Genomic DNA, 14,026 nt, shown 5'->3' on the forward strand with positions numbered 1-14,026 from the left:
TGGTGTAGCTGCCTTGTGCCGTATGCAGCACTGCACTGGTGGGAAGAAGTTCTCTCAGCCATGGGTAGGGCTGTAGGGGACAGGCAAGGGATCCCCCAGCCACGAGAAGCAGCGTAAAAGGTGGACATGATTTCCCTAGCCACGTGTAAGCCCACCAATTGTGGACAGTAGCTTTCCCCGCTGGGCATGTGAAATTTCCCTAGTTTATGTTGTGAATGGTGAATGCCCCAGTAACTCAGAGAAGTGTTTTGTTTTGTTTCAGGCCAACTGGAACTGAATTCACCCCCTGGCTATGGGCTGTAGTTTATGGTCTGAGAAACTGTGTTCTGAGACTGATGTTAGCCTCAATGGCACTTTGTTATGTTGAAAGCTACTATCAAATATCTCCAATCTCCTAAGGAACATCATACTTCTGGAAAGTTAGAATTTTTAAAGATAATTAATTAATTAAATTTTGTTGACATATCATTCATGTACCATAGAATTCAATGTTTTAAATCTATTCAAAAGAATTGGAAGCTGCCTCCTAATTTATAATAAAAAAATTAGTAAATAACTTTTTAAAAAGGAAAAAAAAGAAGGAAGCCTCTAGGCTTTGCTCTGGAGATTACTTCTGGCATCCCTTAGTTCTGGCTACCTTGTTACGCTAATGTATACTAAAGGACAGTGTTCTGGGATTGGAAGTTTTTACCAAGAAAATATTTTTTCTCCTTTTTATATTGGGCTTGTTGGGTGCACTGATTTGGGGGCTGTCATGCTGACCCCCCAGGGAAGAAGGACTATCTTATCAGAGAGGTTGTTTCTTTTTGGCCAACTGGAACCGAAATTTCCCCCCAGTTATTGGCTGTCCATTTGTGCTCTGCCAAAGTTCAACTTGACTCAGGTAAATATCGCAGCATTCTTCAATAGCTGCAAATCGATGACTACCGTGCCAACCCCTAGCCTGCAAGTGCAGGGTAGCTAGCCCCGCAGGGAACTCTGGTGGATGGGGGCGTGTGACTAATTTCAGAGGCTCTTTTTTGAGTCTGGGATTAGATAACAGTCTGGGGTAATCACTGCTTGCTGTGGGGCTAGGAAACAGGGAGGGCTCAGGCCCAGTGGAGCCCCCAAACCAGGACAATGAATCAAGAATGTTTCAGCACATTCTTTATTCGTCTTGTGAGTGAAAATATTTTAAAAAGATGAGGGTCTGGGCCGGACACTAGGCCCCTGATTCTATTTTTAGATTCTATTTTGGCCTCCCAGTCTTGGTCTCCTTACCTCTTAATTTTATGATGTGGCAACAGGAGCTCCAGAGTGGGTAACTCTACCTGGACGCCATCTTGGCTTCTCTCCTATTGGGGGCTCTTAAAGCTCTTATACCATTCCATACATCAATTGCATCAAGCAAATTTGTACATATTTTGCATCATCATTTTCTAAATATTTACTTTCTATTTAAGTCCTTGGCATCAGCTCCTCCCTTTTTCCGCCCTCTCTCACCTCCCAGCCTTGTGACTTCTTGTTAAATTATTATTATTTTCATATTTTACATGAACCACTGTCTCCCTTCACCCATGTTTCTGTTGCTACTCCCCCCACACTCCTGGTATTACTACTCCCATTTATGTTCCTGAGGGGTTTATCTGACCTGGATTTCACGTGTCATGACCTCTCATCTGTTCCAGCGTACAAGCTCCATTCTAGGCAAAACTGAAAGGCAGGACTGGGGTCATGATAGTGGGGGGTGAGGGAGTCTCATAGAACCAGAGGAATATTATGTATGTCATCAGTACTATACTCTTCCTTAGCTGACTCAGCCCTTCTTTGTGATCCTCTGTGAGGGGATGTCTTATTGTCTACAGCTGGGTTTTGGCTCTCTGCTCTGACCCTCTTCATTCTCAACAATATGTTTTGATTGTTTTGTTTTGGGTCTTCTGGTGCCTGTTACTTGATCTCATGAAACACCTCAGGATTGCACAGGCTGGTGTGCTTCTTCCATGTTGGCTTTGTTGCTTCTCTGCTAGATGGTCACTTGCTTAACTTCGAGCATTCAAGATCCCAGATGGTATATCTCTTGATAACCGGGCACCATCAGCTTTCTTCACCACATTTTCCTGTGCATCCATTTTGTCTTCAGCGATCCAGCCTGAAGCGTGAACAACACAGAATTCCAGGATGCTAGAACAAAGTTATTCTTGCATTGAGGGAGGTCTTGAGCAGAGACCAAAAGTCTGTCCACTTCCTTAATGTATTGTCATATAAATATATGTACATAGGCCATTATCTCTATTTTTATGAATTTATTTGTTAAGACTTAAAACATTTTTTAAACCAAAAGACTTTACATATTAAAAATAAAGTTAAAAACATATATATATTTAAAAGCTGGTGGTGGCATTGAGAGCCCCAGAATCAATAATCACATGTGACCAAATAGAACAGTCCAATAGATTTTCTTACCCAGCATGTGGATGCAAGCAGATCACTGGGCCTTCTCATTTGGAGTTGCAACCTGGGTACTGAATGGTAGCTTTTAGGTTAACAGTGGAACATTTAACTATCGTTTCTTCAGACTCCTTTAAATAGTTTGTAAAGTTAGAAGGTCACTCCAAAAAAAGTCTCCAATTGGAAAACCCAGTTTATTAAGGGGGTGGAGGGGTGGGGAGTTGTACCTGGGAGTGGAGCTAGACTATCAAATAGTCATGCATGAAGCTCATCCCAATAGTATACAGAGGCTTTGAGGGTTTTGTGTAATTCACACCTAAGCTTTCATAAATATGACTAAGACTGTTTCCTCATACCCATGTTTTCATTGCTAGCTCATGCTGCCCAGAGCTCTGTTTGGTGCTGAGGCTCCGAGCTACCGGACTATATCAGAATTCACAGGAAGGAGACACTCTGAGGCAGATCATACTGAAGATGCATCAACACTCAGACTCACTGCTATCACTGACTTTGAGCTCACCCCTCTGGTTTCTGAGACTGTGACTGTTAGGGGACTAGAAAGCCCAGTCCTTTCCCCACGGACTGCTGCTGGCTTCAAACTGCCAACCACAAGGCTTGAAGGCCAATGAGTAACCACTACACCACCAAGGCTCCTTACTTGGGATATATGAAAACTAATTATAAAGCAGTAAAACAGGACATTTATAAATGAAGTGGAGATTAAAAGTCAATAAAGCAAACTCTAAATTAACATTAAAATGGTTTCTGACACCTCCCCCTCCCCCGAAAACAGGATGTGAGGCTATCTGGGAAGCTATGGCTTAGAAAACAGACCAACTAATTTAAGACATTAAAAATAAAAATGACCCAAAGGAATCATATGAAAGTAGGTCAAAAATATTGCTACAAAATCATAGACACTTTCATTAAACAGAAATACCCACATGTGCAGCTTTTGCTTCTGTCTTTCCTTGGAATTTAAACTGGTAAGTTTTATTATCAACTGTAACAATTCTACAAAAACTCTTTGTATTGCAGCAAGCATACTTTCTATCAAAGCTTTGGGCGGACACCACTTTGAGGCATCAAGTACAAAGAGTTTCTTTCTTAAGTGCCAGTTTTCTCACACACACAAACATGAGGTTTTTGGTTTTTTTTTTTTGCTTTCCCTACTGTAGTTAAAGGGTCGCCGTAAGTCAGATGAAGTGGGAAGTATTTGGTTCTTCACACAAGGTGTTAATCAAAGGGAACGCAGCTCTTGTTTCTTGACGTATTTGCCATCCAGCCCTATTAATTTCTGAAGATGGACTCTCCATCTGTGTGATCTTTCCCTGAAGAATCCTGTGCCTTTGATTTGCACGCCATTAAGATGGCAGCTTTGGCAAACTCCAGGGACTCAGCTTGTGTCCCGTCAAATGTGTTTTGCGTTTGGGGTACACAAAGAAGTGTAAGGTGGATGGGAAAAAGGTATCTCAATGAAATTCTCAAAGAACAGCTTGAAGAATGTGAGATAGATTGTCATGATGTAAAAGTGTTTTAAAATTCCTTGAGGCAAATTTCTCGTCTTTTAAAATTTATGATGCAGTTTTTAATTTTAAAAATTATTCTCATAAAAAATACCTGTGATCATCCAGTGTCAAAGAAAATCTATCATTAGGATGCTTGGAGTCCCCAATAAACAGTTGTCATAATCGTCTGAGCTGATCTTGCTCAAAAGCCGCTCTTAAATTAGGTTTTTGTTGTTGTTAAAAGCACCCTGATGAGACTAAGGTAAGCATTTCACAGAGAGAACTTACCTGTTTGCAGCCCATCACTGATCCGAGAGACAGGTTTAAACAGGGTTTTTTTGGAATAAATTTATCCGTGTCTGAACTGGATACCTAATGGCAATACTTTTGGACTTTACTTCATCTGTGTGTGTAACACAAATACCCTTTATGTAAATTAAAACCACATGGACACAAAACAAAAATGCACACATTTATGAGAATGTTTGCAAATAAAAACACACATATTAAATATGCCAGAATGTTTGCAAATGGGGATGGTGGGGTAGAGAGAGTGGAAAATAAATAGGTGACAACAGAAATACAATTTCAGTGGAAAGGGTGGAAAATAAACTTGGGGAAAACTCCCTCGAAAAGGTCACAAAAAAGAAAAAAAAAACAGGAGAGAAAACGTGTAAGAAATAAGAGACTGCCTTTACAATTTTCCAGAAAAGAACCGACACAAAGGGATGTAATCATCAAAGAAATACTTGCAGAGCGTTTCCCTTTATGGTCTGATGTTAGATTCCAGAGGGCACAGGAGCACAGGGTTACATGAGTCGGAGAGGCTGGCAGGGGTCAGATGATGATTCTGCTGGAAGGCTGCCGGGGGAGTCTTGGCTGGAGCAAATCCTTCTGTTGATTGAAATCTGCTCTAAAGGCTCTGCTTGCCCACCAAGAACTTGTTCAAACCCTTCAAGACCCTGAGTAGCATCACTTCCTCAGGAAGCCTTCCTGGGCCTACTCAGATAAAGCCAACTGTCCTTCACATCCATTTTGATGAAGCCTTTAACCCATTGCGTTCTATTGAATTGCTGATCAATGTTTGTTTTAGCTAGTAGGCAGAGAGAGCTTCATGATGGCGGAGGCTGGAGGAGGCTCATTTGCCTTTAAACTCACAGTGCCTGGTACACAAGGTAGGAGCCTGGTGGCCTAGTGGAAAAAGTGTTTTGTTGCTAACTGCAAATGACCCACAAAGAGTTACAGTATCAAAAACCCACAGAGACCTGTCTACACTGTCCTATAGGGTCGCTATGAGCCAGAATTAAATGGGTGTCAATGAGTTAAGTTTTTTGTTTTTTTGGCACAAAGTAGTCTTTGTGTTTCACCCTGGCACCAAATCAATAATTTCTCAGTCTCTGAAACTTAAGTCCCTCCAGATAATAAACAAGACGAAATTAGATTTTACTTCTTTTCACTTCTGTTTTCTTGCTAGAAAACTGAGTGTAAGTGCAAGAAGCAGTAATCCGGCTGGCGTGTCAGTCTCATGCTCAGCACTAATTACAATTGGAACGGCCTGCCGCTGCACTGGCTAGGCGGTGTAATCTCAGTTATAGAGAAGAGGAAGCAGGCAGTCCCGCGGGTCGGAAGGCCACATACAGCTAGTGACCCAGGCCTGCCGGAATCTCTACTCCTCGTCATTCCCACCTGCTTCTTCCTAGTCATTTTTGCCAATATTTATGCACTCCGGGTGCTTGGAACAGTTAATTCATGCACAGTTTTGTAACGCATGGCTTGGGCGAATGCAAACACCACAGCGTTTACCCACAGTGAAAAGTAACACACTCTTCGAAATAGTCGGTTCGGGCCTTGTTTTCTGATTGATGTGTGTCTTTGAATTCAGGCACTCGCTACTTTCACTTTTCTACTTCCATGATTTGAAAAAGCGAACAAAATAAATCCACTGCCCTTTCCGCCGCATAGTGATCTGATATAGGGTTTCCGAGTCTGTAACCCTTTACAGAAACAGTCTGAACTGCCTCCCTCAACCCCCCTTCTCAGGCAGGTGGGTTTGAAACCCTGACCTTGTAGTTGGCAGTCCAACGCTAACCCTACCGCGCCACCAAGTCACATTTGATAGTGTTCTACAAGCTGAGTAGGAATACGCTGAATGGCAGTGAGTTTTTCAGTTTGTTTGTTTTTTAGGCATTTTATTGGGGATGCTTACAGCTCATATAACATTCCATACATCAACTGTATCAAGCATATGTATGCATAGGTTGCCATCATCCTTTTCTAAACATTTATTTTCTATTTGAGCACCCCCATGACCCCTTGATAAATGATCATTATTTCCATATCTTACATCGACCGCTGTCTCCCTTCCCCCACGGTTTCTGTTATTCATCTCCCATGAGGGTGTGCAGCTATGTGTCCATCGTTGTGATTGGTTCTCCTTTCCTCCCCCTCCTCCCCCCACCTTCCCCCTCCTGGAATCACTGCTCCCATTTCCGTTCCTAAGGGGCTTATCTGACCTGGATTCCGTGTCGTGAACTCGTACTAGTACCAGACTTCAGGCTCCGGGCTAGCCAGAACTGAAAGGCAGGACTGGATTTTGTTTTTGTTTTAACAACCTAAAAAGAACCCCCCAAAACCGTTCCGTTGTACTCTGTCCCATGGGGGTCGCTAGGAGCCATCATGGACCCCCTGACCCAACCTGTTCTGCGCATGCACATGGGTCCGTTTTACTTGGGGCAGAAATACTTGACGCTCATTTTAAGGCTGTTGGGGCGAAACTACAGGGGATATGGGATCGTCCTACTTTGTTAAGCGCCCGCACTCCTCCCCAAGAGCTAGTACTGAGTTGATGGCAGTGGGTTGGGTTTGGGTGCTGTCATGACAGCGCAGCGTGCGGGGCAGAGACCAGCAGACCTGCCCGAGGCACCGCCCCGACACACCCCGGCCTGGTCCGGCCCGGCCTGCCCCAGGCGGATCCGCGCGCTCCCGGGCCTCTCGGAGCCGGGCCTCCGCGCCGCGGGCCGCACGACAGGCATGCGGGGCACCGGCTGAGCAGGCCACCGGCCGATCCGCCTGCATCCGAGTCCAGCCGCAGTGCGCGGGGAGGAGCGGCGGGGGCAGCCCGAGCGGCATGGAAGCGCCGGGGGACCCCGCGGGCCGACGCGCCCCAGGAGGTAAGAGCAGGCGGCTGCACCTGGGGTGGCCGCGGCGCAGATCGCTTCTCCAGATCCAAGACTGAGTTCGTTTTCGCTTGCTTTGTTTACGAGAAATTCGCAAAGGAGCCTGACTGCTTTCGGTACCTTCCGGGAGGGGTTCAAGTTCGGAAACGCGTTGTCGCTGTTGATTCTCATTACCATTAACTGTTTCAGAAAACACTGGAGAATGAAAGTGCCTGGAGAGATGCGTTAACCGCTTCGTTTCCAGAACCTCCCTTGGCGTCCCCCCCAATCCACCCCCTTCTTCTCCCTGCTCCCTAATTGTCCCTTCCTCCTCTACTCTGAAGCTTCCTCGGGATTGCTGTGGCGGATTGTCTTAACCTGGGCCGCAAAGCCACCCTGAAGAAAACAGCAAATCAAATCTCTTTCCCCTCTCCCTCTCCTTCACGATCATTTAGGTGTTAAATGGTTAGTAGATTGGATAGATATTTCATGTTCTGAGACGTTTCCATGTTCACTTTACGTTAAATGAAAATTTAGCCTTGAAATACATGAATGGATGGAAAATGTAGTATTAGCTAATGGATTTGTTAGGTTTCTCCGGGTGGAAATACCTCGGTCCTTGGCTTCGCATGAGAAAGAATTCACACTGAAACCTGGTTTGTGGTCCAGGTAAAGGAGAGAAGGAGTTTCAGGTTTTACACGGGCACCATCAGGGCACTCCCACCCACGTGTGGAAACCGGAGGCCAGAGAATCCCCCTGCTCCTCTGGCTCAGTTGCAGTTGGAAAAAAAGAGGAGTTGCGCTTCAGATCCCGACTTTTCAGGGCCCTCTGCAGGGAGGCGTGGTCCACAGTACTGGTTGACCCTATTGGCTGAATTAAGCTCACCTGGCTCAGATTGGGGTCCACCCAGGTGTACGGCCCACCTAGGTGTACTGCCTCTTCCTGGCCTGGAGCCTGAATTTGTGCATGCCCTCTGGCCTTTATGGCTGGCTGGGCTGGGCTGGCCTGACTTTCTGCAGCATCCTCCTGAAGGGGCCTAGAGAGCCATAACTCCCTATCTGGCTACCTAGCAGATTGGAGGGTCTTGTCTCAAAGGTTATACCACTCTAGGCATGAATTCAGCGTTTGAATCATTTACATTTCACTTGGCTTCAATGCCTCCTCAAGAAAACAAACAAACAAACAAACAAACAAAAACCTCCCTGCCATCTGGTCTGTTCTGACTGGTAGTGATCCTGCAGGGCACAGTAAAACGGCCCCTGTGGTTTTCCCAAACTGTAAACCACCAGGAGCACCTCGCTGGTGGTTTTGAACTGCTGACCTTATGGTTAACAGCCCAACTGGAAATCTGCTAGCCCTCAGAATCATATTGTCCTAGAAAGCCTAAGAAATAGTTAACCATACATGCTTAAAACACTCTTGAGTCCATACAGAATGTGAAGGTTGTTGTGTTTAGTTGATTCTAACTTATATTAACCCCGTAAGACAGGATTGAATCCCTTCCTAGGTTTACCTGCACTGTAATCTTTCAAGGAGCCGACCAACAGATCTGTTTTTCAAAGTCACTTCAGTGAGGGCGGCTTTGGTCACCTACCACTGGGAGCCTTAGCAATTGCTCCATGAGGGCTCTTGAAAAACATGACAAGGGACATTACACGATACTTCAGAGAACAAGTATTGGGTGGGGAATCACCCTGCTCCTGCATCCTTGAAGAGATTAGTTATAGACAAAAGAAGTGGACCATATGGGGAAGGCAGGCCAGATGAAGTGGTTTGATAAAGTCTGCTTTGAAATCCTAGTATAGTGACTAGTGGGTGTTTTCAAAGTTGCAACTGTGTACAGAGTTACATTCTATTTGATCAAAAGTAGTTTTCTAAAAACAGCTCTTGGCTTAGTAAATATTTTCCCATGCACTGACATGACAACGTGGCACCTTAATCACTAGTCCATGTTCCCAAACTCCTGCCATTGAATCGATTTTGACTCATAGTGGCCCCACGTGTTACACAGTAGAATTGCTCTGCAGGTTTTGGGGGATGTTATCGTTACAGGAGTGAATTGCCAGACCTTTCCTGGTAAGAAGCCAAGAGCAAATTTTTATGTCACCAGGGACCTTTGCTGCTATTGTGTCACTTGCAGGATGGGGTGCCCTCTTGTGTATCAGAGGTTTTCAAGGTTGTGACCTTTCTGAATCACAAGGCCAGGGTTGTCTTCGCAGGTGCCTCTGGACAGGTTCAAACTACCAGCCTTCCCAGCCCTTAACTGTTTGTGCCACCCAGGGACCCCTCCTGTCAGCAAGTGTACTCCGACTCAAAGAGTTCCCTGGACTGTGAAGCTTTCCAGGGGCAGAGAGCCTTATTGTTCTCATGGGGAGCTGATGGTGGGTTTGAACCACTGACCTGTGGAGCCACCAGAGCTTCCCAGTGTAAGGGTTCTGAGCCTGAAGGAGCACACAGCCTCATCTCTCTCCCATGGAGAGGAGTACCTGGGGAGGTGACTGGTGGGCGACCCAGTGCGTACCCACAGCCCACCAGTGCTCGCTTCCTGGGGCCTTTAACTGAAACTTGTTTGCATTTCAAGGTGATGACTCTCCAGAAACGGCAGCAGTGCCTCCCAGGTGGCTTTCAAGAGAACAAGTTTGCACACTGATATCAGCAGCTTCCATGAACTTGGGATGCAGTATGTCCTATTCCATTCTTGGGCCCTTTTTCCCCAAAGAGGTAAGAACTGGTTTCATCTTGGTGAACTGTAGTTCTTAAAAAAAATTTTAAAAAAGGTTTCTGGATTCTTTCATATTAGGTAAGATATATAAAAATCTGCATGATGTATAGGACTTAAACAGAATACTTCTCACAGAATATTTGATACCTCGGGGAAAATCGTCAAGATAAATGTCCAGTTTTGTTATTGTTGTCAGCTTTTTTGGTTTCTTTGTCTTTTGTTTTCTATGTTTCTCTGTGTATGAAATCCAGGATGGGTGAATCTATAGAAACAGGCACTGACTGGATGGCTCTTTCCACCATCTTTCTGTGCTGCGGAATGAGAGGCAAGCGCCAGGTTCTTAGTGGACCATGCTCCAAAGTCATTGTCTGGTTTCTAACTGTGATGACGAAGCCTGGCTACATTGGTGAATTTGAAGTCATTGATGATCACAGAGCTGGGGAAATTGTAACGAACCTCACAGGCAGATTAAACCAGTGTGGCATGCTCGGCCCTAGATTAGACGGGCAGCTCAGAGATCTAGGAAAGTGGCAGAACAACCTGCTCCCGGTCTGCCATGTGGTTTCATCATTATGAGGACCGCCGCCAGCATCATGGACCACAAGGATGTCAGGCGAAAACACACAGGAGGGAAACTCCTGGGCTTCTTTTCCTAAGGATGTAACACATCGAAACAAATACAACGCTGAATTTGGGGGAGGGGCATAGAAAAAGAAAGAAAAGAAACAGCCACCAGGCGCTGAATGAATGGTGTCTTGGCAGTGCGGCTGGGAAGGTTGCAGGGATGGGGAATTAATAACAAGGAGGACAAGAAAGGAGAAAATGGCCTCAGATTAATTGTAGTAATGATCGTACATCTCTTCTGGATATGACTCAACTATTGAATTGTATGATATGTGGATTATGTCCCAATAAAAGTGTTTTGTTTTTTTTTTAAAGGGCATCCATTTAGGAGGAAATTTGATTTAAATACAATTGCCTTTCTATGGATAATTTTGCTACCTATGTAGTTGGATTAATCTTTATATGGTTTCTGAAACTTAAAAAAGAGGATGCAGAGAGTAAGTGAGATTGAAATGTTGCTGTCAAGTGTCTATATTAATGTAATCCCTTACACTTTCTCCTGTAGTTTCTGGTCTCTTAAGAGTTTGGAATTAGGAAGACATGGTCTACCACATTTCCATTTCTGGCTCGAATTGCGAACGTTCCTGTCTGTCTGTCTGCATTGCATACACTCACAGATGGCCTCAAACTTCCAGGCAGCCTTTAGACGACTAGGAATGAGCCACAGACACTCACTGGATTTGGCCATCACACATTCTGGGAGTGCTACATTCACCTCCGATCAAGTTGGACACATGAGACGAACAGTGCTTGCAAAGTGTTGAGAGGCCTTATTATTTATAGGAAATAAACTTTACACTATAACAATGGATGCTCGAAGGAAAACCTTTTCCTTTCCCCCAAATTACCTACAGCTATTCTTTCTTTTTGATTTTGTAAAATCATTATATTTTAAAATGATTTTTTTATCACAATCCACACATACATCCATTGTGTCAAGCACATTTGTACATTTGTTGCCGTCATCATTCTTAAAACATTTTCTTTCTACTTGAGCCCTTGGTTTCAACTCATTGTTTTCCCTCCCTTCCCCACCCTCCCTCCCTCATGAACCCTTGATAATTTATAAATTATTTTTTTTCATGTCTTACACTGACCAATGTCTCCCTTCACTCAATATTCTGTTGTCTGTCCTCCTGGGAGGGGGTTATATGTAGATCATTATGATCGGTTCCCCCTTTCTCCCTGCACCCCTTTCCCCTTGCCCTCCTGCTATTGCTACTCTCAATATCAGTCCTGAGAGGTTTATCTGTCCTGTATTCCCTGGGTTTCCAGCTCTTATCTGTACCTGTGTACATGCTCTGGTCTAGCTGGATTTGTAAGGTAGAATTGGCGTTATGATAGTGGGGTGGCAGGGGGGAAGGATTAAAGAACTAGAGAAGAGTTGGTGCTATACTGCACCCTGACTGGTTAGTCTCTTCCTTGTGATCCATCTGTAAGGGGATGTCCAATTATCTACAGATGGGCTTTGGGTCTCCACTCTGTACTCCCTCTCATTCACAATAATAGGAATTTTTTGTTCTGGGTCTTTGACGCCTGATACCTGATCCCATTGACACCTCATGATCACACAGACTAGTGTGCTTCTTTGGGCTTTGTTGCTTCTCAGCTGGATGGCTGCTTGTTTATCTTCAAGCCTTTAAGACCCCAGAAACGCTATATCTTTAGATAACTGGGCACCATCAGTTTTCTTCACTATATTTGCTTATACACCCATTTTGTCTTCAGCAATCTTGTCTTACCCATGGTCATTTTTATGTTGCTGGGCAGGTGTTGACAATGCTGTGTTCTTGCCACCTGCCTTCAACTACCACCACACTGTACAACTCCTGACACATCTGTTCTGCCCCAGGGCCTTGCTGGCCTGTCTGTTGATGGGAAGAACTTGGTAAAGGATCTCCTGAGTCTCTGCCACTGGGCTCTTCTGAGCTTCTGCACTTACTTCCACCATCTGCCTGGGCCAGCAAGGTTCCCTTGCTGCCATGCTACCAGGACCCCTGCTGCACAGTAGGAGCCGTACTGCTCCTTCATGGAGTAGACTCAGACCTCCGCCCAGTACAGGCAAGATACAGCTCTTTTAGCTCGGCAGGCAAGCCTCCTCCCCAATAGCAATGAGCTCTCTAACCACAGGCTGAGCTGTGCTGTCTTTCCCTATCTTCAATTTTCATTCTTTTTGGGGGGTTTAGAAGGTTCTCAATACAGGGACTAAGAGTCTAGGTCCAGAGAACAGACACGTTTTCTTTTTTTTTTAAGGGTGAAGTAGTTCTTATTTTTTCCAGACACTTCATTTTGATGATGGTCAAGGCCCCCTGTATCTATCTGGCATTAGCCCTTTAGTGTTATTTGCATGTTGTTGTTGTTGTTAGCTGTCAAAACACTGGTTCTGGCACATAGCAACTCTGTGCACAACAGAACAAAACTTTGTCTGTCCTGTACTATCCTCACAACTATTCCTACAATTGACCCCATTGTTGCATCCATTGTGTCCATCCATCTCATTGAAGGCCTTCCTCTTTTTCTCTACCCCTCAACTTTAGCAAGTACGATCGCCTTCTCCAGGGACTAGTCTCTCCTGACAACATGTCCAAAGTAAGTGAGATGAAGTCTCTCCATTCTTGCTTCTAAGGAGCACGGTGGCCTTACTTCTTCCAATACAGATCTTTTTGTCCTTTTAGCAGTCCATGGTACTTTCAATACTATTTTCAAACACCACAATTTCTATGCATTGGTTCTTCTATGGTCTTATTTAACATTCAACTTTTATAAGCATATGAGTCCATTGAAAATGCCATGCATGGCTTGGGTCATGCACACCTTAGCCCTAAACGTCACATCCTTGCTTTTAAATGCTCAAAATAGGTTTTGTGCAGCAGATTTACCCAGTGCAATGTGTCTTTTGATTTCTTGACTGCTGCTTCCATTGACATTGATTATGGAACCAAGCAAGACAAAATCCTTGACAACTTCAACCTTTTCTCCATTTATTCTGTGTGAGGAGGATCCAGCCCTCTCACAGATGGAAGCAGGGTGGAGAGGGGCACAGTTGCCATTCAGAAAGAGAGATAAAAGAGAGGATAAGGTTGTGAGGTTGGGGTCTCTGGGAGCATAGCAAGTCCAAGGCCTAGCACTTTACTCCAGGCAGGTTTGTATGCAGTCCTTATCTCACATCCTGCTTTCCGTGACAAATACTTACACAGAGGATTTATCGACAATTTCTTTGAAGGCAAACAAAAAAGCGATCATATTCTAGCTAATGTGTCCATAGTCTGGAGGGGAAGATAAAGCCCAAAATAGGGAGTATAAAGGAACACCCGCCGAATGCTGGTTTTCAGCAGTTTCCCAGGGAACCGGATAGAAAGTGGCTACTTTATCTTAGTTGACGGTCAGACCTTCAGCGTTTCTGCTCCCTGGCTTTGAGCTGTCAGCTGCTTCCCACAGGCCTTGCCTCAACCGTGGAAAATGGTGATGGTCTTGTCTTACTTGGAGAAGGAAATGCGTTTCAAACTGTCCCATCGCTGCACTCTTACTCAGAAGCCTGGGTCAGCGGCTGCTCCAAGTTCTCTGCATTCCGAGAACCTAGGACAAACGC

At 44.8% G+C, this 14,026-nt stretch overlaps 1 protein-coding gene across 1 annotated transcript in view; it reads left to right on the top strand.

Annotated features, from left to right (window-relative positions):
- Positions 1 to 6,869: 6,869 nt before the first annotated feature.
- The window catches only part of SLC18B1 (solute carrier family 18 member B1), a 36,803-nt gene continuing 29,646 nt past the window's right edge, over positions 6,870 to 14,026 (top strand). Inside the window, exons 1-2 of the mRNA XM_075554528.1 lie at positions 6,870 to 7,105; positions 9,673 to 9,812. Coding sequence (XP_075410643.1) covers positions 7,063 to 7,105; positions 9,673 to 9,812 — 183 coding nt within the window. The 5' untranslated portion in view covers positions 6,870 to 7,062. The remainder of the gene's footprint in view (positions 7,106 to 9,672; positions 9,813 to 14,026) is intronic.

This window comes from Tenrec ecaudatus, chromosome 7 (assembly GCF_050624435.1).
Source record: "Tenrec ecaudatus isolate mTenEca1 chromosome 7, mTenEca1.hap1, whole genome shotgun sequence".
Taxonomy (NCBI): domain Eukaryota; kingdom Metazoa; phylum Chordata; class Mammalia; order Afrosoricida; family Tenrecidae; genus Tenrec; species Tenrec ecaudatus.